This window comes from Artibeus jamaicensis, unplaced genomic scaffold (assembly GCF_021234435.1).
Source record: "Artibeus jamaicensis isolate MK-2021 breed Jamaican fruit bat unplaced genomic scaffold, CSHL_Jam_final scaffold_537, whole genome shotgun sequence".
Classification (NCBI taxonomy): domain Eukaryota; kingdom Metazoa; phylum Chordata; class Mammalia; order Chiroptera; family Phyllostomidae; genus Artibeus; species Artibeus jamaicensis.
In genome coordinates, this window is record NW_026522047.1 from 17,308,696 (window position 1) to 17,335,466 (window position 26,771).

The following is a 26,771-nucleotide window of genomic DNA, read 5'->3' on the forward strand; positions in this document are numbered from 1 at the left end:
GAGGTCTTCCCAGTACCCTGATTTTCATATGACGTTAAGAGTGGCATAGAACAGTCCAACCACTTGGTGGAAGTCACTGCAGCTAGAAAGCGATGGAGCCAGGATCTAAGCCAAGAAGTGTTGCTCCACAGTCCTTACACTTCGCTTCGGCCCCATGCTCTGCCATATATTAATTATGGAAGCCATGAAATGGGAAAGGGGTCAGGGGTGGGCTCCCTGTTCTTGCCCCCAGGAGAGAAGGAGGGGAGGTGCTTTTGCTTGTGGGGGATGGGGATGGGGCTGCACGGAGAGGGGCACTGAGGGCAGGCAGAGGCAAGGAGAGGAGGAAAAGAAAGGAAGAGAATGGTGAGCGTGGGCACTGGATCAGCAGCGGCTGACGGTGCAGCCTATTGCAACTGGGGTTCTGGATTTCAGTCCCAGGACTCAGAAGATTATTTGAGTGACCATTTTCTCAACTGTCTCCCGGATGGCACAAAACTAGTTCCAGGGTAGATTCATCAGGAGGTAATCCAGTACACACACAGTGGATGCTTCGGGGCCTCAGGACACAATTCTCCAACTTGGCAGAAAAAGGCTGAATGAAAGCAGGGGTGAGTGCTATCAATCCATTCAATTTAGAAGCAATTTGATTTGGAAAGAATCTGGGGGTCTGGTCTGTAAAATATGATGGGGCCAAACTAATGAGACTCAGAAAGACAAACAGGCAGCAGTTCTTGACAAAGGGGCGTTGACTGTCTGTTAAAATCACAGTTACCGACCCACACACAGTTAGAAAACAGATGGTGCATTTTAAATCACTCCTGTAAGTGAGCTGACCTGTAAATTGTCATTAATGCACCGGGTCTTCCCTGGCTCTGCTGTGTAATCAGCCTTTTATCTCCTACCAGGGAAATCCATTAGCCACAGGCATCTTCACTATTTGTGTCTCTTCTCAGCTATTAAAACATTATTGCATTAAATAATTCACCCTTGATGATTGGTCTTTGCTTTCATTAGCACCATGTTCATGGGAAATAAGAATAGATATTTACAGTTTATACCACAGAATGGCAAATGTGAGGTCTCTTTTGCCAGAAAATCAGACACAGGATGTGCTCACTTCCTGCTCCATTTCTGCCCTCGCCCATCCCTTGCCCAGAGCACTGTCTTGGGGGAAGGGAGAGAAGGAAGGGACTGTCTCCTATTGCATCTCCCCTTCTAGGACCCACACGGACGGACGTTCTCTTACACATCCATCTCCTTCCCTTCACACGGAGGAGCGCTCAGAAGGAGAGTGTCCCCGTCTCCACACCCTTCTTGATTTCATCTCTCCCCAGAACCTGCAGGTCAGCCCCATCCCCGCTGCTCCTTCTTGCACAGGGAGACGTGCAAACAACATTGTGCCCTTACACAGCATTGGTGAGGTCAGTGTGCACCAGCGGACAGGCTCCATGCAAAAATGCCTGTAATTCTCATCCAAATCAAGAATATGATAGTTAAACAGCCATCCTGGTTCGGATGCATGCATCAAACTAAAATTGGGCTATACGTGGAAAGTACTTAGAAGAGGAAGGGATCCTTTTTCTATCTAGATGCACGGTGTGTTTCCTTCTTTGAGAAGTAAAGAGCAAAACAGGCTTCAAGTGGTTTTTGAAGATTAAAAAAATAAATATGTAAAACATTTCTTTTTGTTATATGCTAATTTAAAACCCAAGATGAAAAGATTACCTTCCAATAACTGATGGAAACTATATTCAACTGTAAGTTCTAGTTACTCAAACTACACACAGTTTAGTAAAATGTGCCTGAATGAACGGTAAACCGGCTCATAACCACCGAAGACAGCTGTGAGGAGAAGGGCTTCAGGACATGGAGGGCTGAAGGCAGAGATACTCAGAAACATCTAGAAACAAACTTGGCTTCTAATCCCCTGACCAGAGGATATGGTTTTGTCAATACGAACTTGGATCAGGAGCCAAAGAGCTTATTGCTGCTGACCAAATAGTCCCTTCAGCAGAGCAAACCTGTATGCCCCCCTCAAAGAGCACTCTAAACTTGGGAACCAATAGGCAAGGGCAGTACAAGGAAGCAGCGACCTTCTCTCCCTGTCCAGACCCACCTGCTCAGGGAGCACTAGCAGCAGCTGGTGCTGGCAGGGAGCCCAGGGGTGAGGGCAAAGCCTGTAAGACAGCATGTGCCTGGGCTCACCCAGCGTCACTGCCCCCTCAGTTAAGTGTGAGCAGTCCCAGACCAGCAGCGGAGTTGGCCTCCCGGCTCAGAGGTCCTCAGAGCAGAAGGGAGTTCATCAATGTCACCCTAGAGCACTGGCAATGGTGTACCAGGTGCTCCCCCTAGCCCTTACAGTTCAAATGGTTTTGGGGGAGCCCCAACGTGGGCATTTACCAAAGATTCCATACTTTCCTACCTCAGCAAGCTCTCTCCATGTGAGAACCATCTCTGTGGGATTTACATACACAGGCAGGAGACAGGCTACTGTCAGGTTCAAGAGAAGGTTGTTCTTCACTCGAGTTACAAATGAATACTCCTCGGCACAAGGTGGGGAGACCGGCTCAGTGTAAGACAACTGGAGCCATCAAATGGACAGCCTCTCTTTATGTGTTTTATTCTAATTTCACACATGGCATATGGGACCATCAACTGTGCAAGCCTCATTGGGAACATGACAAAAATAGAGAATTGTATATGACAGTAATGGCTGTGTGCACTGCTCTTGTTCACTCTGGGGGCGTCCAACATTGATGAATTTTATCACAGGTGGCCAACTACTAGGAAAACTAGTACTGACTGTAGCCTCCAAGGCCTCTGGGGACCTGTCTCCCTGACCTGGACTTCTCTCTTCTATGAACTCCTACGAAACTCACTCTGAAGAACACACCCAGGCAGTTACTTTTTCCTCTAAATCTCTTCACTACTCTTTATTCTTATTTACCCACATAAGCTTGAAGTTTTTTCAAGGCACTAATTATGCCTTATTCTTTTTTGTCTTTCCTGTGTTACCTAGAATATAAACATCCAAGAAGTGGCAACTGAGGGCTGATAACATGTCTTAAAACCAACTGTCTCCCAGGAGGCAGGCTTTGGAAGCACAACTGGGAAGGAACCCTCGGGCGGAGGCGGATTCTGGCCGGACATGCCCGATGTTCCTTACTAGGAGTGTTGTCGTCCCAAATGAGTTAAGGAAACTCTTTGAACCAAAGTTTTCTCATATAATGTGAGGGTGATACCCACCCCTAAAGGTAGTCATGCTCTTCACATGGGATTATGTAATAAGTACACATTATATCTACTCAATAAAAATTGTTCTGCCTCTCCCCTCCCATTACTATGGATGAACTCTCTGTGCTCAGGAGGCCACACACTCCCTTTACGAACTAGAGCTCACCCCTTCCTCCTGCTCAAGGACACGGGTCCATAAATTTCTGTATCAGTTTTTCCTTCTCTAACTGGATTAATCCATCAATACAAATGTGTTAATAATTTCCCAACTTGGTTGCTGCCTCATTTTCTGCATTCTTTATGCAGAAATCCCTCAAGAGGGTTATTGATGAGTACTGTATTTATCTCTTCTTCCTTCCTTCCTTCATTCTTGAACCAGCTTCAATCAGCTTTCACCCCCATAACGCTGCTGAAATAGCTCTTGTGAAGGTCCCCAGTGGCCTCCACCTTGTGAAATCCAGTGGTCACCGTCAGACTTTACGATGTCTGAACTATTACCAGCATTTCAAGTAGCTGGCCACTCCCCTCTTTTGGAAATACATTCTCCGTGAGTCTGCTAGCATGCCAAAGTCTCTGGGTTTCCCTCCTGAGCACAGTGCACATTCCTTGGTCTTCTTTGTCAACCACTGATACCTTTCCTTCCCTAGTCTCACTCTCTTGGTGAACTCGTCCAGTCTAACTTAGAAACCCTTTCTGTGCTGCCCAGTTACGAATCTCTACTCCAGACATCTCCCCTGACTTGCAGACTCATACAGTCCACTGTTCACTTGATGTCTCTGCTTGAATGTCTAACAGGCGTCTTAACCCAGACACGTCCCATACTAAACTCTTTATGAGTCCCTTCAACCTGCTCCACCCCACAGTCTCTTATCTCCTAGTAAATGCCAACACCGGCCTTCCCGTCGCACAGGCTCGGGGTCATGCTCAACTCCGATCTTTCCCTCACAGCCTTCCTTCAGTTTCTCAGTTCTTCCAATTCTACACTCAGCTACCTCCCACCAGATTCACTCAACCGCCCCACCAGGCTAACAATGTCTCTTTGCCATGACATTGCACTGGCTTCCTAACAGGCTTTCCTGTCCCCAACATGATCCCCTTGCAATCTACACTCAGCCCAGCATCGAGAATCATGCCATTTCCTTGATCAAAAATGTGTCAGAACATGCCATTTCCTTGATCAAAACTCTTTGAATGGTTTCCCGTTTCTCTCAAATTAAAATTCAAAGTCCTTACAAAGGACTGCAAAGTCTTGCCTCATTTTCTCCAACCTCATCTCCATCTATTTCTCCCCTTGATCACTCCATGCCAGGCCTGCTTGCTGTTCCTCCACAACACTAGGAGCACTCTCAGGACCTTTGCACTTGCTGTCTCTTCCACCCAGAACACTCTGCTTCCAGAAGGTTCACTCCTTTATCTCCTCCAGGCCTTTGCTCCAATATAATTATCCCAGTAAGTCCAAGCTTGGCCTCCTTATTTAAAATAGCAATCTCCCACTCTGGCTCTTCTTGTTCCTCCTCCTGATTTTATTTTCCTTTTAGCACATGTCACCCATCTTACACACTATACTGTTACTTGTTTGTTGCTTGTTTTTTTCTCCCCTAGCATATAACCTCCATTAGAGCAAAGATGTTTCTGTGTTGCTTGTTGCTATAACCTTGCCACCTAGGAAAGGGCCTGGGAGGAAAAAAGTCAACATATATCACTGAATGAGTGATGAGGAAGTTTCAGATAACTTTTTGAGGAATTCTGCTAGAAAACAGAGTATAGAAATGGAGTGTGGGCAGGATAAGGTGAGATTTAATTTTTAAGATATGCAATATTATAGGATATTTATATGCTAATAGAAATGGTCCAGCAGAGATAGGACATAGAGGAGAAAGAGGGAAATCTGTGTGACTCGCAGTGTTAAGTAAGCAACAAGACACGTCATCACTGGAAGGACTGGACTTAGATGGGAGTCTAAGTTTATCTATAGAATCAGAGGAGGAGGTGAAGAATATAGACACGGGAAGGTGGCATTTTGTAAAATTTCTCCGATTGCTCCTAATTTCCTTATTAGCTAAATTTGTTTCTGCATCAGTTGAGATGAGAGAAGAGAAGCAAAGGAGAATTGAGAGGCAAGGAGAAGGTGTGAAGTGATTTTTCTAGTGGGAATGTGAATTAATTAGAGGAAAGTAGTAGGATTGTATGGCCCACTTAAAGTTAGTTGTCACGAATTTCAAATGAGACTGGGATGGGGTATGCCCCAGAGTGTTCAGGTACATATACAGAAAGTTGTGGAGTTGGATTGAAGCACGGTTGGAATTCTGCAGGCAAATATGAAGCAGTAAGAGATGAGGAGGTTGCTTGTTGATGGTGTATGCAATAAAATGATCATAATGATGGACCATGAGATCTAGCCTAGGTAAGATCGGATGTGAGGGTATGAGGGGGTGAAGGTAGGGTGGGTTATTTAGAGGCACTGTTAACGTGATAAGGTAAATAAATTGGCCATTCTAGCAAGTTTGAAGAATTTTCAATTTGGGGAATAAGTCACAAAGATCGAAGCTACTAGTAAGAGAACACATTTGAAAACAGGATTATGGAAGGATGCAGTTACTGGCAGTAACAAGGTCGAGGGTCTGACTATAGTAGTGTTGGCCAAAATGCATTGGAAGGTGGTCTTATTGGAGAAGAAGTCAAGAATTTAGAGGCCAGGGCACTAGGAGGATCAACTGTGTGAACACTGAAAACATTAAGAATTAGGGGACTGTTGAAAAGGAGACAATGGGTGCTAACATTTTCTGAACTCCTAGAGAGTGACCTAGGGTTCTTCTGATAATTATACAAGGAGCAGTGGCAAGGAGTAGAGGTGTATTGGCAATAACCTTCAAAGAAATTAAGGGACTTTATGGAGAAGTCATGGGAAATGATCTAGAATTAGTAATGAGGTACAAGACAGACACCCTCACTCCATTCCAAGGCTCTGTGATAGGAAAGGCACCTGCAGCAGAGACATGAATCAGAAGATGGGTTTCGGTTGGACCAAGACAGGAAAGAGGACATTCTGAGCAGAGATGAATTGCACAGGGAACCAAGATTCCATCAAAAAAATGGCCTTTACTAGCTCCTGCAACTGAATATCCAGGAATTTCCATTTTCAAAATATGATTTAAAAAAAGACCATTCAATTGTCAGGTGTTGTTTTAGTGTCTGTAACATTATAACACCACAAACACAGTGGCTTAAAACAGGGGAAGTATATTGTTTCACAGTTCTGGAAGCTATTAAGTCTGAAATCAATAAGGCCATGCTCCCCACGAAACCTACAGGGGAGAATCCTTCCTCATCCCGTCTAGCTTCTGAAGTGTGCGGCCGTCCTTGGAGTCCTCGAGTTGTAGATGCATCACTGTCTTCTCTGCTTCCACCATACCACGCCATTCCCCCCATGCGTCTCTGACTTCTCTTCTTGAAAGGACACCAGTCACATTGGAACAAGGGCCCACCTTATACCACTATGACCTCATCTTAACTAATTACATCTGCAATGACCCTATTTTCAAATAAGGTCACATTCTGGGGTCCATGGGGTTAGATCTTCAACTTATTTTTTTGAGGGACACAACATGACCCATAACGGGGTGTTGATTAAAAAAACATATTTTTATGGTATGTGTTCATATTTCAAGTTGCTTGGGTTTTCCCCTTGCTCAGTGAATGAGGCCTGGTAACCTAAGTATTTCAGCAAAGCCCATTGTTGGTAAAATAGATGACAACATAAAGAGGCAAAAAGTGCTATATGCTGTGCATGTCATTTGAAGTCATATAACACAAAAGTATCTATTCATATTGTGTGGCGATGCCATTGAACCTACTGGAACAGCCCAGTTGGCTCAGAGGGAAGCATTAAACTTTTAATTTGAAGGTCCTGGGGTCTCTTTCACTAGTCTTGTCACTCTGTTATTTTAAAATGTTGAACCAGCAAAAGTTCACAACCTATGGGTCCAAGAGTGGGGGAAAGTTTGCCATGCCATGATGCTGTAACATTAATCAGCTGAGAACACCTCCATGGCAGGGAGATGGGAAGGAGAGCGAGAAAAGCACTCATCTAGTTCTTCAGACATTAGCCAAACAGGGTCCCAGAAAGGCAGCCTCAGCGGAGGGCGGAGTGCTGCTCGGGGTCTCAGCCCTCTAGTTGTGGCTCCGGTGTCCCCTGATTTTCTGAAACAGGTCACATGAGTAGGAGATGCTACTGTTCATTTCCTCTCAAGGGAGAAAACCTAGGCTGTACAGTCATGTACTGTACACTTTCTAGGCCCCTGGCTCTATCTGGTCCTCTGCCCCACCACAGTGGGGACCTCGGCCTGGCCTGCACCCCGTGTGTGTGGGACACCACTCTCGGGAGACCGTGAACCCAGGTTTCAGAAACGACACCCAGGGATGGTCCCAGTTCCTTGTGTCTAGTGAGCAGGCAGGTACATGCCCAGTCTAGCGTTTCCAATGAATACAAATCAGTATTCACTTTAGTTTCAAGCAGACTCACTGCAAATTCTAAATTAGTAAAGTCCAGATGAATGACATTTGTTATGTTGAGGGAAATCATCTGATTGCTTGACTCTTGTTACCTTGTCAGAATGAAGCTAGCACTTCAGGAGGGAAGGAAAGGCTGAGGCTTCGCACTTAAAGGTAATGTCTTTCATGAATGATGCAGAACCCAACTGTTTAGTAGTACATCCCTCCCTCTCCGCTTCCTACACAGCTTGTAAGAAATGAAGTCCCTCACTCTGCTACTCTAATTGAATTCCAGCTTGGGTAATTACACTATAATTAAATAAATTTTCCCTATAGTTTTAATTCACTGACAAATAGTGCTACTTAAACAGCTACATTTCACTCCCCAAAACACATCCCCACTCCATTTCAGTGATGAGTGGAGTGATTTGTATTTGGGTGATGTGTGTATGAAAAATGCACAGTTCATAAAATATTTTAGGTATCATTCATGATTACATATGCTTTTCTCAGCATGGGACAACATTAATTTCTATTATAATTTTTCATCTAATTTCTCATATGCTTCGTACCCAAAGAAATAAGACAGTTAATTAGCATTCTTATTTTCTGAACGAATTTTTGTGTAGTTAACCAGTAGCTTGTATCTTTTATCTCTAAAGCACATTTCATTGTGCCTGGGAGGCGGACTGGGGTAGGTGGTATTGTTCCCATTCTAGGGATGAAGAAAGGGAGTTTTCACCAAAGGGAGGAAGCCAGTAATCATCAGCTTGGGACCTAAGTTTCCTCTGGTTCCCAGATCCAAGGCTCTTTCTATCAAATAATTGGGTCACTAGCAATCACTTTAGTTTTATGAATGAGAAAATAAAGAGTCGCACACTTGTGACCTATGTCCCAGGTCACTAATTTGTAACAGTAATGGTTTAGGCAGCGGCTGGAGGCTTCATGACTGGGTCCTGATGCCGGCCTTGGATCATGGGGCCACAGAGGTCCTTTGGGTCCACATGGTATCACTAGCTACACCTCAACTGGAAGAATAGTTCCAAACATGATGACGCAAAGGCATGCAGAGGATTCAAATTTCCATTTTATCTTAATGGCCCTCTCTTTGAGGGTTGCAGATGCCCTTTAATAAAAGGTATGAAAGACGACATGAGAATACTCACAAACAGCAGCAGAAGCAGGGGTGTGACAATGATGCCCTGAAAGAAACAAAGGAGATGAAGGTCATTTATCAGCATGGAAATCAGGACACTTGCTTTGCCATTTTAAACTCTGATGCATGGAAATGCCTATCCTTTGCAGTTGCGTTTAATAAAACCTGGGAGACAGAGAAGAGGGAGCCCCAATCTTGGCTCCCCCACCCCACACTGCCTTAGCACCTCTATGACAGTTACTTGTATGGAGCAGCTTTAAAACTACACCCACCACTCTCCCTTCAACTCTCCTTCCCTTTGTGAAACCTAAGTTGCCTTCCGTGTTGCATCTGTATCACTCTGGTGGGAGCCAGAGAGCTTTCTCACTCCAAGGCTTTCTGCTGGAACTTGGATAAAGTGCCTCTTTTCAGGGGAAGACAGGTGGTTCAGTCCCAGTTGGGGTCCTCTCCTGAGCACAGACCACGTCAGTTGTGATGAATGAGACATCGTGATTTTTTAATGCGAACCGATCTCCCCTAGGAAATGAGCTGGGATCTCAAAACTCATTTCACTTGATTAGACTCCACGTCTCCACGGTGGAAGGCGAGTCTTTCATCTAATTCAGCCACATAGGACCACCTCAGTCCCTCTGCCTCCCCTAGGCAGGAAGGAGCAAAAGATTTGTTTTCTGATATGACAAGGAACGGTTTGAGGCTGTTGTCGATGAGGCAGGAAACAAACTTTTAGGTTTCTTGAAGGTAAATCTTTTAAACTAGGTGCCTGAGCTGGGAGTTGACAGGTCTCAGTGCAGAGCAGGAGATGACGATTCCCCCTTTAGTTCTCCCTTTTTCTTGCCACACTTCATTATGACTTACACAAGAAAAAGCATTTCCTGTTTTTATTAATGAAGTCTATGAGGAACTTTAAAATTCCCAACAATCTGTGTGCGAGAGAGAGTAAGACAGACAGACAGACAGAGTAGACTCTGGCCAGGGTCTATGTATGGTTCCACTTCGTTACTTTTGGGAAAGAAGTCTTTCAGGAAGTCCTTTGTCATTACAGTTACTGAACTCTTTTCGACATGGTCCAAGAGGGATTGGCTTACTTTATACATGAACATTGCTCCTATGAGTTTCTTGGGAATATACTCATGTGAATATTCACACACAGGCCTATTCTAGTGTTAAATAATAGAATAACACACTATTGTTCTAGTGTTAAATCATAGAATAAATGCTTCTTTGTTGTACAAACTTATACACTGAACAATAGGAATACAACATTTTAATGTGTGCTATATTTTAAATTTATTTATTAAAACCGGTATTGTGGCTTTTCAACTCCATTGGTGTCTATGAAACAGGTTCTCCTCAGCACATTTAAGAGAGCTAAATGTGCAAAGTGCCAAAATAATTTATAAGAGTTATTGTCTTTTAATGACAGGAATATACTCGGATCTTAGCAGGATCCCCAAGCTCTACAAGGCCACGTGGGAACAAAAATATCTGGCTGTTTCAGTCCATGTGGGGGCTGCCTGACTTAAAGTCAGTTTGTTTAAACGTTTATTGAACATCTACTTATATGCCAGGCTCTGTTTCCATGAATTACATGGATCAGTGGAGACTGATCAGTAGGAAGTGGGTAAGGCCATTCCAGGAAGAGGGGAGGGCCCCCATAAAACTATGAAAGTTGAGCAGGGTGGGAAGTCAAGTATAAAATGGGGGAATCAGAGAGCAGACCGCCAGGGGCCTTGCGGGCCAGGAGAGGGGATTTGGAGTTGAGCTACCAGGATGGCAGGCTGCTGAGGAACTTAATGTCAGGGCCTAACAAGTTGGTCAACAGTTTGGTGCATGGAAAATGGATTGACTTAGGTCACTACCTAACCAGTTTCACCTTTGTTATCTATCAATTCACCTAAATTCAGATGAACAAAGTAGAAACTTATTTTAATGTTGATTTTGGACTATCAGTAACACTACTAATGTATATTATCTGTGATAGGATAAGGATTTTTACCTGGGAAGAAGGCTGAGCCCCATCACCACTCTGGGGACACTTGTCTTATATTTGAGGAATTGAAATCACACTGGTTTCACGTATAGTACACAGGAACCCATGTTCTCCCTGATCCCCATTTATTATCTTTAGCAAGAGTGAAATAGTATTAATGATAGTAACAATGCCAATACTATTAATGGTACTTTGTTTCAGCACTTTTATGCATATTTTAAAATTTCACCCTCCCCTCTTGAAGGAGTTAGATTATAAAATAGCCACGTTTTACAGACGAGGAAACTGGGGTTCAGAAAAGCCAAGCAACCAGCCCAAAGTTGCATCAAATATAAATAGGGAAGCCTGGCCTTGAGCCTGCTTTGTCCGACTGCAAATCCAGAACTGACTCCACTAAACCCCTGGTCCTGGGCAGCAGATCTCGGCAGCCAGTGTGGTTTTCTACGAGTCCTGCTCAGGCACATATGTTGTGATTAGCTCCTGCATGACCTTGGTCTCAAGTTGACAACCAACTGTTGGAGAGGACCTTGTGCTCGAAGGAGGAGCGCTGTGAGCTGCAGGCTCTCCGCCTGAACATTTCAGTGCACAGTCACCAATGCATAGCAGTTTCTCCGCAGTTCTTCTGAGGACTTGTGATATTTGCTCCTAAAATAGTAAACATTTTCTAGCCAATAGGATGCCTTTGATAATACTGGCTTCAAGATTCCTCATTATTTTCTCAAAAACGGCTGTTCAAGTTCACTAACCAAGAATGAATTGTTACATAATGCTGAGATCTACTTTGCAGTTGTGTTAGGACATGAGTCAGCCCCAATGCCATTAACCCAGACAAGATCTCCATAATTACATTTTGGTGAAGTCATTAGAGTTAACACTAAAATAATAACGGCTGGTACTTATGTCAGGTGATATGCTGAGGACTAAATGCATGTTACCTTACAGATTCTTCACCGCAACCCCCGTGAGCCAGCTGCCAGTGTTTCTCCAGCCACTAGGGAAGGAAATCGCAACTCAGAGACACTGAGTAAAATAAAAAGAGATGACGCTGGAAATCCAATCTCTAGCGCCTGACTCCGGAGTCTGGGGTCCCGGATGGTATAAATAACATCTTTGCAATCTTATTCTGTTTCCTCAGGGTTATATTTTGAGAGTAAACCAGAGAGGAGCTTTAAAGGCAGTACATCTTTTGGACAACATGAAACAAACTGAGAAATAAGCCTTTGAATGGCATGGCTGATACATTTTTTAAAAATCTGGTTTTTGCAAATATCAAGGATAAAAAGGGTGACCTAAAAATTTAAACTGTAACAGCAACAATCGTTGGAAGGTGCAAAGTCAAATAAACATGTGATTTTCTCTCAGGCTCTAAAGGTTCATTTGATTCCCTCTTCTCTTTCCAAAGCAAACTTTATACAAATGGCTAAAACCAAGAGGTGGTGGATGAGCACTTCTAGCAAAAGATACTACCCCCGCTCCTTGCAGATTCAAGGTCAAGACATAGTTTTAGCATCCTTGCAGTTGGGATGGTGTGGTGAGCTTTCTGACTATGACACCTGAAGAAGTCACGTCACAAAGTGATGGGCTTTGATCGTCTCCTAGAAAACCTTCAGAAAACCCATTTACACCTCTGATGTGAACGACTGGGTGAATATATTTCAATGACTTTAGTGGAGGGGGGAAGTGTCAGATCTGAGACACTGGGACTTAGTCACATTAAAACACCCACCAAACCCTTCCCCCCAAATAACAACAAGAACAACCACACAACTGTGAATGCACTACTCTCCACAGCAGGAATGGTAAAGAAAGGCAAAACTGAAGTGAATTGCAACTCTCTTTTCAACAGAAAATGTTATCAGGAGGTTTTGCTGCAGCAACCACTGCGATGACACAGAACCAAAACCGACTCCTTAGGCCCTTTTCTCCCGGGTACTCCGTGAGAAGCCCTGGGAGAGGCTGCTGCAGTTTGTCATGAACTCCACTTTCGCAGAGTGACCGAATCTCCATTTCACAAGGGATCTCAGCCCTACCCTGGTCCAGCCCTCACGGGAGTGTGATGCCCTTTGACCGTGCCCCTCCCTTGCTCTGTGTGGGTGTGACGGCTGTGAGGCTGCAGAGGTCCCCCGGGGAAGACAGAGTTCTTGCTCCCCAGACAGCGCACACTGCCCCCCTGGCTGGAGCTCTGACAAGGAGGAAGCTCTTTCTTCTACTGATGCCAAACCCCTTCCCCTGCTGCCCTGTCCTCGCCTCCGAGCCACACGGGGCTGTCTTACCCTCTCCTTCGCTGTGATGGCTTTTCTTTTACAATTGTATTTTTCAATTGCAGTTGACTTTCAATATCATTTTATATTAGTTTCAGGTGTACAGCATAGCGCCAAGACAACCATATAATATACAAAGTGGCCTCCCTGATCATTCGAGTACCCACCTGGCACCATGCTCAGTTTTACATAGAACAACTTTCGGTTTGTACTTCCTGATCCCCACCCTGCTCCCAGCCCCGCCCTCCGGCAACAATCAGTCTGATCTCTGCATCTGCGAGTCTGTTTCTGTTTGTTTGGTTTTTTCTTTCTTTCTTTTTTTTTTTGTGCTTTAGATAGCCCTTTAACTGCTGCTCTTCGACCGTGTAAGTAAACTCTGCACTCTAAAACTGTAATGTATTTTTCAGGGCTGTATTTAAAAATTACAGAGAAGTGAGCCTTCGGGTGCCCACTCCAAGTCCTCTCCGGGCTGCAAGTCCCGGCCCTCCCACTGCTCATCCCGGGAAGGGTGCCGAGCCTTCTCTTAGACATGAGCTCATCCAGCGCTTGCTTAATAAAAACTGACCAAAACTTGGAAGTAAGGCCACACCAGGACTGCGAGTCCTTTCATTGTCATCCTGGAGCATAATCTAAGAGACCAGGCCAAGGGTTGTTTACCGTATTTTGCTGTGTATAATGAGCGTTCCCCCCCCCCCACGCCCGGCAAATCTTTAAGGGAAAAATAAGGATGCATATTGTACATGGGTGGTGCCTGAAATACCTTGTATCTGTTTTTGGTTTGTAATTATGTGTTATGTAAAATTTCTTGTACCGTAATATGTTCAAAAATAAATGCTAAACTTCCTTTATAATACAAAAAAAACCCAATTATCTAAATATAAATAAATAAATAAATAAATAAATAAATAACTGAATTAAAAAATTAAAACAAAATTTTTTTTCCTGAAAGTTTGGGCCAAAAATGTGGATGTGCATTATACATGGCAAAATACGGTAATCGCCTAGAGGGATACACATTTGTTTGACTTGTATTTACTATTGATTAGGGCCCAGAGTATGAAATTTCATGTTAACGTACAAAGTTTTGGTCTGCTAGGACAGAAATAATTCCTGTTTGGCAGCAGAAGCAGCCACAGAAGCCACAGTCCTGTCACTCTGCAGGCCCGACTGGCTTGGGTGCTTTCCTGGTGGACCAGACCACCCTTTTCCACCATCCCCTTGACACCGGCTTCACTTTGCCATCCTGCTGGTCCCGTCTTTATTCAGTTAAATGAATGTTGGGAAAGTTCATTCTGTATTTGTGAGAAGGTCATGTTTCCAACATTTGAAAATTATACTTCGACAATTTCTTTACTCTGAACTTTGTATTTATATTCAATGCTAAGATCTCTTTGAAAAAGAAGAAAAAAAAGATTAATGCCAACTAAAACTCCCAGGTTGTCTTCACATTTTGTCCTGTGGTCAGTATATAGTGGTCTCTTCAAAAGTTGGAGAAGTTTATTCCTCAGGAATGAAATCATGTCAAACCAACGTGTAATGAATGAGACCGTCCACACGGCCGGAGCAATAAATTGGAAAGGGTGGTGTGGGGGATTTCGGAGACACCTGAAATGAAATAAAACAATCTGGGAATATGGGCCTCGGAGAATATGCCCTGATAAACATGGACGTCAAAACATATTGACTCAACTTTATGGAAGAAGGAGGAGCCTAGGGAAGGGTGGTTGGAAGGGAAGCGGTGGCTGATTGGAGGGCGAGGGCCTCGTCCCCTTCCTCTGTATTTTCCTCTTTGAAATTGGACCTTCATGGAGCGAGTCCCCAGACACCCCCAAATCGAGCGTTTGTCATCGCGTTCATGGCTCCACCAGAAACAGAGGAGCTGACCCAGCTTCTGCTTACGTACCAGGCGCCGTGCAAGGCAATACAGACAGCTGCATTGGACTGCTGGAGCTAGGTAACACCCGCCACTGAAAACGTCCTCTTAGTTCTCTCTAGTCTCGGTCTGTGCTCGCCAAGAAAATGTTGAATGATACTTTTGTTTTCCAAGGAGGATTTCTGAGAGGCTGGGGATGCCCTGAGTAGCTGGCACTGTCTCCCAGGACAGAGCCTCTGGGGTGTGCTAATGACATGGGTCCCTGAGCCTGCGAAGCTGGGATTATCTTCCAGGACTGTGGCGGCCTCACTGCAGGAAGGGAAGCCAGCCTCTCTCAGTGACATGTACTGAGTTAGACAAGCATTTACTGAGTGCTAACTATGTACCAGGCATCATGGGTGCTCAGGGGAAAGGAATTCGGAGGTCTCCTCAGCACAAAAAACTTCAGAAAAGTTTCTGTGAAGTCCTGGGGTTGTCTTTAAAAACTGTATTGTTGTTCATTTGCTTTGTTTTAAAAGGAGAACCTTGAGGACTTTAAAAATTCATAGAAAGGAGTCAAGAAGGGGCAGGAGAATAGAGATTTAAGGAAGGGGTCGTACCTACTGCACTTGAGGAGGCAGCGGGAAGGAGTTCCAGTGCACAGCAGAGGGTCAGATACCTCTTCATTGAACAAGGAGAGAAAGGATAGATTAGGCAGAGATGAAGACAGAGGTGTGTGCTTGATGCCGGAAAGTAGAAGGTATTTTCATGTAAGAGCTTCTATTCCCTGCAGTAAGTACAAAGTGAAGCGTTTGACTAAAACAAGGGCTGACAGTTGCAGAGAAAGTGGAAAGCCAGCGATTGGAAGTCTCTGCTGTGGCTAACACGAGATCATCTCTGAAGACGTGATGGTGCTGAGGCTTTACCGTGGGAGCTGGGAGAAAACACGAGGACCCTGGGGCAGGGCCAAAGGACTTTACGACTCTCAGCAGCGCCAGCAGCCTCAGCATGACGTGGGTCTCAGGTGGCCTGGCCCTGGGCGGGCTGGTGCGGATGGGCTCAGATGGAGGCCTGCGCATATAACAGGCTGCATCACAGAAAGGGAATAAGGAGCTCAGGGAACCCAAATCTTTTATGATGGGCAGAAAGTATGCCTGCCCTTTGCTCTAGAGGGAGATGCTATTTCTATCTTTCAAGGCTGTTCACCATACAAACATTCTTGAAAAGGTGTTTGGGAGCCATGGATCGCCAGCACCTGCTACGGAGATGTACAGGAATGTGAGAGGCACGTGGCGAATTGTCTTCCAACCGGGGGAGTGTCCAGCAGATGGACCCTGCTAAAACTGGTCATCTAAACATTTGCGTTATCAAGCTCATTCTTAGTCCCTTCAAATATCATCACTGAGTCAACGTGCTTATACAAGAAAATGATAATTAGATAACCATTTTTAAATGACCCAGAAAATCTCTCTCCAAGGTGACAATGTTCCTCTAACACTCCTCAGATACTGTGGTTCAGATAAGAGGCTAACCAATTAAACTGACTTCTCACTCATAATTCTCTCTCTCTCTCTCTCCAAAGAGGGGAATTTCATCTACACGCATGTCCTTTTGAAATCCAGATCCTCGCAGACCAGCAGCACTGGCCTCACCCGGGAGCTTGTCAGGAGCTGCTGAGTCTCAGACCTGCCCAGACCTACTGCATCATCATCTACACTTTCAACAAGATTTCCAGGTAATCTGTAGACTTATTAAAATCCCCAAAGAACTGATTCGGACCCTAGACCAGGCGCAGGCAAACCAGTTCAGTGTAGGGCCAGGTAATGATCCGGGGCTTTGCTTGCTACACTGCCCTTTGCAATCACTTACCTCTGCTGGCAGGAAAGCAGCCCAAGACGAGTTGTAAACAAATGCTCTTAGTCAAATTTGTCCCTGGGGCTGTGGTTCAGACCTGGTCCTAAAGTACTGTTTTGGATCAGCAATTATATTTAAATAAGAAATGTCAGTCTAACAAACTTTTATTTGTAGTGACTTCGTTTCTAGTGAATGCTCTAGTGATGCCTACCGGCTTCTAAACGTCAGTCTGTTCCTTTGTAACTGCTTACAACACAACTTCTTAACTACCCATTCTTCAATTTTTCTCTGACCAAAAACAAATGACCAGTTAACAGTGTGTAAAATCTGCTTTCTTCCTCTTGTTGATATTTGCAGTAACTTTTGCACATGCCCAGCTGCTGATTCTACTCCTTTTCTTTATGAATTGTCAGAGAGAGCCATTCAGCAATCTCAAAGGTTAGTTTTCTCGGGACCCTATGATCTAATTTGTCTGGGCCAGTGGATAGAGTCTGCTTATTTTGAGTCTCCTTTCCTTTTGCCAATATTGACTATTTTTAATCTGAAGATGGCCCTCTCTGCCAAAGGGGATGGAAGCACAGGGAAGCGCCTGTTGGGAAGGGATATTAAGGTTGTTGAGTAGCAGGCAGATGTAGGGAACTCAGGCTCCTGACACCCAGAGCTATGTAACAGAAAAAGGATAAATGCAAGACCATGAAAGAAGAACAGCGTGTGTGTTGCCAGTCAGAGCTAATACAGTGACACCTTAAAGCTGGAATACAGGACTGACGCTCATGCTTGCTCTTCCTACTTTCTAACTGAAAAGTGGACCTTTGCAGACTAGGTAAGCCCATAGACCTGTATTAAAACTATTAACAATTATTTTTTTTCTATCCAGATTAAGAGTGAGAAGAGCAATTCAAAATTCATGAAAGCCCAAAGCAAGACTGATATGAGATTTTTTCTGTATTTTCTAAGACTCTTTCACATAAATGTCTTCTAAGTGTATAGATTTAACATGCAATAAATAATTTTCCAAAGAAGCTTCTTAAGAACATTTATCTGTAGAGTACTTATGAGACCAAAGAGACAGCGAAAGGAATTAAGGCAAAATTTCTTTTTTGGCGACACAGCTTTTATGGCCGAGCAAATACTTCCCAGGGTTCATTTCAGCCGACAGGTCTCCACGGTGGGCACCTGGCTGCAAGCCGACGCGTTGCCGCTTTATTTTCCCTGGGAATACATGTGGCAGGCTATCAAGGGTTGTTAGTAGCACAACAAGCATTATACACAGGAAGCACGGCTCGCTTAGAATGTCAAGAGAATGGTTCCACATAACCCAACGGCCAGCCAAGTTCCCCAGTGCCTGAACCTTATACACAGAAGCTCGTAGTGCTTTTGCTTCAGAATCACTGCTTCAGTGATACCAAACGCCACCGACCTAACGATAGCCAGTATTTACTAAGGGGTATTGCATGCCAGGAACTGTGCTACATGCTTTGCACACATTATCTAGTTTAAAATTCCAATGAGCCAGGTTATCCCAATTTTATAGTTGAAGAAAGAGGGGCTTACAGACCTCGGCTAAGCTGCAGGAAGTGCCAGGAGCAGAACCCCAGCCAAAGGAACAAAAACAAAAGTTGAGAGGTCAAGAGATGGTCCAAAGGGAAGAAAAGTTGTTATGGGGAAAAAAAGAGCAAAGGAGGAAGTAGGAAACTTAAAAAGATATTCAGGAAATGGAATGTAGGAAATCAACACAAAACGTAACAGAAATTTAAAACAGGGTCAAAGATCACAAGCCGATCTGCCGGTGGTATAGGAGTACATGAAAAGGACGCATCAAGTGCCTCGCTCAGGCCACCAGAGCACCACTGCGTACTTCTCAGCAGCTGGCCAAAAGACCTGATGCACGCCTGCCATTCCTCTCACTGATGCCTGCAACAGACTGGTTCCTGGCACACAGGAGGCACTCGGTAAATGTTCTGTTGCACAAATGAATGCATGAACGTGTGCCCACAGATATTTCCCTCAGGGAGCAGCACAGGCTTTGATGAGAAACACACACTTTCGGAAATGCTTTCAAACCCTTGCGTTTGCGATAATGACAACACTAGTTGGCATTTATGGAATGCCTTCTGTGATAAATTATGGTTCAGGGATTGTTCTGTGCTCTCTCTCCATCCTCTCAGCAGACTTTGGAGAAAGGCACCATTATGATTCCCATTTTGTGGAGGAGAAAACTGAGGGTGCGGACCCAAGAGCTGCACAAGATCCCTGTGCGCAAGGTGGGAGAATGGGAAGCAGGCCTAGCAGGCTGGCTCAGAATCCACGGTCTCTTCGCCAGCCAGTGTGTGCGCAGTGGAGGGGAGCTCTTCGTGAATTCAGAGACGCCAGAGAAGTCCAGTTGAAAGGGATTTAGGGATAGTTTGTCGTCTCACTTTACAGACCGCAATGCTGAGGCCCAGGGAGAGGTGTCCCTCACACACAGCCCCAGGGGCAGTGGAGACACTCAGACGGGCACAGTGTCTCAAATTCCCTGCCTGGCCCTTCACTTCCGACCCCGCACGGCCTCCCATAAACCAGATGAGCAGAGCAAAACTCACACATGAGGACCCGGAAGCTATTACTTAGCACTGTTACTTGTCGTATGGGTGAAGCAAAAAAAAAAAGAAAGATACATAATAAAATTAGAACATAGGTTTTTTTTTTTTTTTAAGAAAATCAAATCATGAAACAGGTGCTCCCTTTCCCGCTCTACTCATGAACTGTCAGCAGGGCTACGGGGGAATTTTTGCGAATTTCCACAGAAGCAGGTAGAGCTGGAGAAGAGGGAGGCGAGGGGGAGGAGCCTCCCCCAGGAGACCAAAGGGCGGTGACAGAAGGAAATTGGTTTGTGGGAGGTTAGGGGCTGGGGTGTTTCACCCAGGCCTCTAGTTGTTAAATAAACTTCTGAAAAATTGTAAAATGATTTTCTTTTAGATAAGACATTCAAAATCATGCCTTAATCAAAGCTAGTGTTCAAACTCCTAACAGACCCTTATCATACACAAACAACCAGAACACCCAGACTGCACACACAGGAGAAGCAGCCAAGGGGTCTGGGGCGGCCCACCTATTCCTCTCCGGCGCGTCTAGGCGGCAGTGCACTTGGCTGTCAGACCTCGCCACCGCGATCAATACCCAGTGTGAAGACGGACAAAATGAATGAGGACAGCTGCACTCCACTTGCCTCGTTTCATTTATCAGCCATCTGAGTTACCCTGGTTTTAATAATATACCTTAGCCAGAGCCATTCCTACAGCTTAGAAAACGGCCCCAAACTTGGTGACTCACAGAGGTTTCCCTGGCGTTAGCTGAAGGGACTTGGATCAACCTGCGACCTCTGGGAGGTCCGCTCCTCGGGGGGCACGTGGGGCCACACACCGCCCACGTCACCGCATCTCCTGCTCAGGCTAAGGTTTGTGAGCCTTCCTTCCTGACCTCCCCCCACGGCCACCATCAGTGTCTCTTGTAAACGACGTCTCCTTAAGAAGGTATTTGTTCTTATTAAGTATCAGTGGGCCTCCCAGGACAGTGCTGCCCAAAGTCTGACAACGCCTGAGGCAGGAGGCAGAGCATTCACCGGGTGAGGAGGAACATGTCTCCCAGTTTATTAGAACTGGTGAATAGACCAGTTTATAACCATGTGACCTTATGATATAAAAAGTTTGATAATTAATACAAGCAAACTGTTTATACATAATCAAATTTTACCTTGAGGCCCCCCAAATGCAAAGGAGCTAGCTAAAATAATTGTTAGTACTTGGGCTTTTTTTCTAAGATTCCCACGATGAATTTCTAAACAGTGTCCTGACTCATTTTTGGTTGTATAACTACAGACAGCGAATGCCCCTAAAAGTTTCAGCAAAGACTGTTTCCTACACAATTACTTCAGGATCGTCACTAAGGAGTTTTTCAGAAGGAATGGCCAACGTTGCCACTCAGAAATGACTGTAGACATAGTCACACGAGACACTTATTTTTAAATGTGCTCTGCTGACCCTTCCGTGTCTTTGGAAGTTAAAAGTGCCAGAGAGAAGAAGGGGTCATCTGGCAAATCGTATCAGTGAATGTTACTAAGACTCTTTAAGGAAACTGCAATCTACGCCAGCATAATTTTTCTAGTTCCCCAGTAGAGGGCAACTTCTACACACTTTGACAGAGAAATAAATCTATGCACACCCTATCAGTAAGAACCACTGTATGTTTAAAATAAAACAATGCAGTTTATGCCTGTAAATGATTTTCACTAACAGGCAGTTAGCGAAAATGTCATGAAATTTGAAATATGTAATTAGGAATTGAGTATATTTAATAATGAGTAATTAGCATTATATGATTAATAGAAGTGATTGCAGGAACTTTAAAGTAGCAACCGTTTAGGTCACCATGACAGGATCATCAGTAACTGAAATACGGAAGGTGAATGACGAGAGCACTGATCTTTAGTCAACATTCGGACTGAGCTGCATTATGGCTAAATTCCAAATGTAGCTAACATGAACGCATAAAGTCTTACTAAGAACAGGCCAGAAAAGGGGGTGGGAACCAGAACACAAACATCTCAAAGTATAATTAAATGTCGTTGTTATTATAACTTTGAAGTAGTACTTATCAGTGTTCATGTTTTAAATGACATCACATAGGAGAATGTAAATGTATACACAAACAGTAAAATTCTACCATAATACATTTCATTACTATACAGATCTGGACACAATGCATTATGTTCTTATTCACTCACTCATTAAACAGTTTTTATTTGTTGAGCATTAATTATGGGCCGGGTACTATTTATCTACTGAGACAAATCTGAAAAAATTCTGAGCCTTCTTGGAGCTTATCTAGTCCAAAATGAAAAATAACATATCATCAAGTATTCTGAAAGGACAGACCTATAACATAGATGCGTACCATGTTTCACAACACTAGCTTCTATTTTATTTAAAAAATTAGGCTTTTATTTTAATATGGAGAAATCGTACAAGGAAAAGTGAAATAGCTTGTAATCTTAATATTCAAAGAATACTTGTTGAGTTTAAATAAAGTAATCCATAAATTTGATTAGAAAATTTTGAATTGTATAGAAGAGTAAAAACGAAAAGTGAAATTTTCTGGCACTTCACTGTCTCCGGAGACATAAGTGGTTCCCGGTGACTCCTCCCAGGAAAGAGCTGAATACGCCCGCCCGTCTCCATCCATCCCTCACCCCCTGCCCATCCTTCCGGTCATCTTAAAGTACTCAAATTCACACAGCTTCTTTAAGACAAGCATAATAGACGCAGTAATTCCACACATGGCTTTGCTTTTTCTCACTTCACTATATTTCTTAGAGCACTTTTCATAAAAAATACATAAGTGCACCCTCAGTTTTTTACTTGACTCATTTTATTTTTAACACATTTTATAACATTCCATCTCCAAACACCTTAAAATTCTAGTTTTAAAAGCGGTTATACAATTTTATCTGAAATTTATGAGAGCTGTGGCATGTGGTGTTATTAATTGTAGTTTAATCGGTAAAGATTGGAAATTCATGGAGTTCAAAAAGAAGTCTGGAAAAATGACATTTAATTTTAAAGCAGCAAATAAAAAAGTAAAAGAATGAGTACCTGCTTTGCATAACTAAACTTACCCAAACTTTATTAGATCACATACAATGCAACTATCTTCTAAAGAGTATCTTTGGTTGTGAATTAGAAATGTTAATAATTTTTATTTGTAAATTTTCATAATTGACATTTTTTGAGTTCCACTTATAATTTTCCATTAAATTTGTAAGAATTATTTTATCTCATTCTATTGATATTTATAATACTGCTTAAACCATCTATTTCAAACTGCCATGTTTGATATCAAAATGTGATCCGAATGTTTTAATTTACAAAAATATTATGCAGAATAAAATGCAGGTCACTAGGTGGCGCTGTGGGACCTTTCACATAAACCAATGTGGGAAAGTTCTATACTTGAATTAGTTGTGTGGCTGATTCTATATATTTAAGTGTACATCAAATATTTCTTTCTAGATAAACCATTGCCTTGTTCATAATAAAAGAATAGCACAAAAGCAAAGTGTTTATAGATGACCTCCTTCAGGAAGAATGGCTGCCTCTTATAACTGCATACCCTAATTCCTCTGGTAAGCTATTAAAAACATCTTTATATCATGAATGCCACATTTGAGGCATGCTTCTCAATAAAGTGTTATTTTTAACTCATCTGTGAAATTATTTTTCATATATCCAAGAATGAAAAGAATCAGCAATTACATATTCTTGTCAAGTAATTTCTAGTTAGGTAATTTCTTATGTCACAGTTTATAGTATAATCATTCTGGACTCTCTGTTTTTCTACTTTTCTCTTCTCCCATGATGTAGAGCTGTTAGTTCAAATGCTGACAGCAGCCAAACTGACAAGGTAAAGATGTGCATCAGGTCATGTGTAAGGATAGTAGGGAGCAGGGTTACCGAGAAAAAACCTAGAGTATCTGCATTCAAATTCAGATAAAAAAAACAAAACCCAAACACACACACATGCACATACACCTCTGAAGGACCAAGAAAACATATCTGTGTCTCCCTGCAGCCTGTGGGCCACTCACTTGTGACCTCTGACCAGACCCAGCAGACCCCAGACCATTTATTATGAGTGGCGCACATTAAAGGAAACCCAAGAAGTTCAGTTCAAATGAAGAAATGCAAATGACAGTTCAGCTGTCCTTTCAGAACTTTTTTCTATTACATATGTGCGTCCCTCCTTAAAAAAGAAATTACTAATGACTCAGGAGATGGACGGCAGTGGCCAATAGCATTAATTCTCCATGATGAGGTACCGGTCTGAAGAAAAGCATAAATTTAGCAGCTTTTGAGTATCTTTATGGTCTTTCTCCCCCTGCTGGTGCTTTTAAGATTGTGGGGGGTGGGGAGGAAGTATGTAATAGGGAATGGACAGAAATCTATGATTAATATAAACGAAGAAAGAGCAGAATTTATTCTCACTGAGAGTGACAGTGAAACATACATTCTAGGTACAAGGTGTGCTGAAAAAGAACTTCTGACAAATGCAACAAAACTCAACGAAAGGAATGTTGTTCTTCAAGTCTGTCATTGAGAGAAGACAAATTCGTTGTTTATTTTTTTATCCTCACCCGAGGACATGTCCATTGACTTAAAGGAGAGAGGAAGGGAGGGAGAGAGAAAGGGAGGGAGAGAGGAAGGGAGAGAGACATTGTTGTGAAAGAGAAACAACAACTGCTGTCTGTCGGCTGTCTCCCCTGGTAGGGGACCAAACTCACAACCCAGGTATACGCCCTGCCTGGGAATCAAACCTATGACCTTTCGGTTCACAGGACAATACTCCAAGCAACCAGGCCACATGGGTCAGGGCGGGGGAACCCAAACTCATTTTTAAATGATGCGTCATTCCAAAATTTTTTAGCTGTCTTCAGAAAGAGCTTGTGCGCCACTTAAGAAAATAATATAAAATCATGTCATTTCTGAATGGGAGAGGCCACAAAGGGATGGATAAGTCTCTTGTTACTTTAGCCACACCTCACAAACCAGTTCTTATGGAAAGACAAGCCTGGTGAGGCCTCAGTCTCTAGACAAGGCTGGGTCACAGAAGCTAAGTGACCTGATGCTCACAGGAACCCACCAGAGAATCATCGTTTTCTCGGAATGGGGAATGAGCCTTATGCCAGTGATCACAGCAAAAACACCATGTTTCAGGAATTTTTAATATTGTCTGAACACCCACAAGAGTCTCTGCTAACACTGAAAGTTCTTTGGACCTTTTAGAGAATTTAATGGGTTAGAACATAGATGGACAGAAGAAGTGACGAGAAGCAGAAGTAGACTGGAACTGCCTGAGTTTTTTCTACTTCATAGACCGCCTGAAAGAGCATTTCAGAGAGGAGTTTTCTGATTTAATAAGCATCTTGTTTTTTTTAAATTGCACATCATCTTTGGGAGCAGGAGTTCTCATAGTGGGGCCTGGGAAATCCAGGGGTTCCCTAAGACTGTTTGGGGGCCTGGCAAGATAAAAACTACTGTTTTGCTAATAGTAAGACATTATTTGCCTTTTCCACCCTCATTCTCTCACAATGAACAGTGGAGTTTTCCAGAGGCCACATCACACGCGATCCTGGAAGATTTAAACAGGAACAGATGTGAGATCCCAGCCACTTAGTATTAAGCAGACATTACAGAGATTTGCAAAAGTAAAACAATGATATCTTCTCACTAGGTTTTTGTTATGTTTACATATCATGGAGTTTTTATTATTTTTAAAGGAATATTTTCCTAGCTTTAATTTCAAATGTGCTAAATACAGATAAATATAACTTACATAAATGAAAGCTTTCTGTGGTCCTCAACAAATTTTAAGAATGTAAAGGGGCCCCAAAAGTGCGAGAACACTGTCTCGAGGTAAGCTGCTCACACCTTAGTCTGCCCTGTTCTCTCACTGTGCTTTAGGAGAACCTGAAACCCCCATCAGAACGAGACTTTGTTGGAGGCAGTTGGGGGCAGCAAGCACTTGCTCGGACCAGGTGGGCCCGACCACCTTGGTGCAGAGGGGTGCACGGTGGCATGGGAGCCCCGGGCTTTGGTGAAGTGACCCGGGTCGAAGAGGCAACACAGAGGGAGCCAGGAGTGTATGGCAGCAAGTGGTTTGACTTAAAAGTTTAGCCTGGGAGCAACGTGACATCTACACAGGGATCTTTTTCTCCACTTTTTATAGGGTGGGAGACTCCAACCATCCTGCGCACTGCAGCGCAGCCCTCCATCGGTTTCTCGAGAGTCTTTAAAGAGCAATCATGGCCCACAGCATCCTGCAGGGTGTGCTCCTGCCCATCTCCCCGTCTCCACCCTTCCTTGTTCTCCACCCGGCTGCCTGGGCACCAGCCATGGGGCCCTCAGTCCATTCCCTGGACCGGGCTATGTTCCCTTCTACCTGCAGATGTTAGTTTCCTTCAAGTCACAAGGAAGCCTTCCTGTCAACATCAATTTCCCCTGAATACGCGCTCTCGCGACATCACGAGTCTCCTTTGTGGCACGTATCTCAATTGCAACTCCACAGGTACTTGTGCGAGTTTTAATGAATACCTGTGTCTCCTCCATGGGTTTATAAGCTTTACGAAGAAGGGACCCTACTCACTTTCACTCCATCATATATATATTCCTCGTACCTAGTAAACTGACTGAGGCACAGTGGGGGCTCAATTAATATTTTTAAATGGACTAAATGATTTCTTGCTTCTAGGACTGCTTAATAATTAAGAAACGATAACAGACACTATTTATTGAGCATACCTGCCAGACCCTATTCTATATACTTTGCAAGCGAAATATAATTCTGAAAACAAACCCATTGAGAAGTACAATTATTGCATCCACTTGTAGCTGAAGAAATCAAGGTATATGGAGGTTAGCTAATTTGCCCAAGGTCAAACAGTTATTTCTGAGGTTAGGATATGAACTCAAACAGTTTGTTCAGCTCATAACACGACACTGGAGTATGGGGGCCTAGTTCAAAATTATGCCCCATGGGAACCAACAATGGATTTACCAACTTTGGAAAGCTAACTTGCAGACTGATGAGTGACTCTGATGGGAAACTGCGATATGTTCTGAAATTTTAAAGTATTAAAAATAAACCACAGAATCACTTTTCCATTACAATTTTAGTACCTTTCTGTGTTTCATTTGTGCATTCTGTTTTCTGGAAGTGTAAGGGCAGCTCAAAAAATAATGACAAAAATGAAGTACTCTTCCAGATATCCAGGACGGAACACATGTTAGGACAGAAAAAATACTTCCCCTTTGAGAAATTATATTTTTTAAAAAGAAAGTGAGTCAAAATAAAGCAATGAGCCTAAGCTCTCAAAATTAAATAAATATATATGTCCCCCCTCCCCAATTTAGCTCAATT

The 26,771-nt window shown here is 43.4% G+C and overlaps 1 protein-coding gene across 2 annotated transcripts in view; it reads right to left on the reverse strand.

Annotated features, from left to right (window-relative positions):
* The window catches only part of SLC10A7 (solute carrier family 10 member 7), a 191,923-nt gene that overhangs the window by 42,262 nt on the left and 122,890 nt on the right, over positions 1-26,771 (reverse strand). For both annotated transcript variants that reach the window (XM_037162355.2, XM_037162354.2), the window contains one exon: positions 8,874-8,909. In XM_037162355.2, coding sequence (XP_037018250.1) covers positions 8,874-8,909 — 36 coding nt within the window. The remainder of the gene's footprint in view (positions 1-8,873; positions 8,910-26,771) is intronic.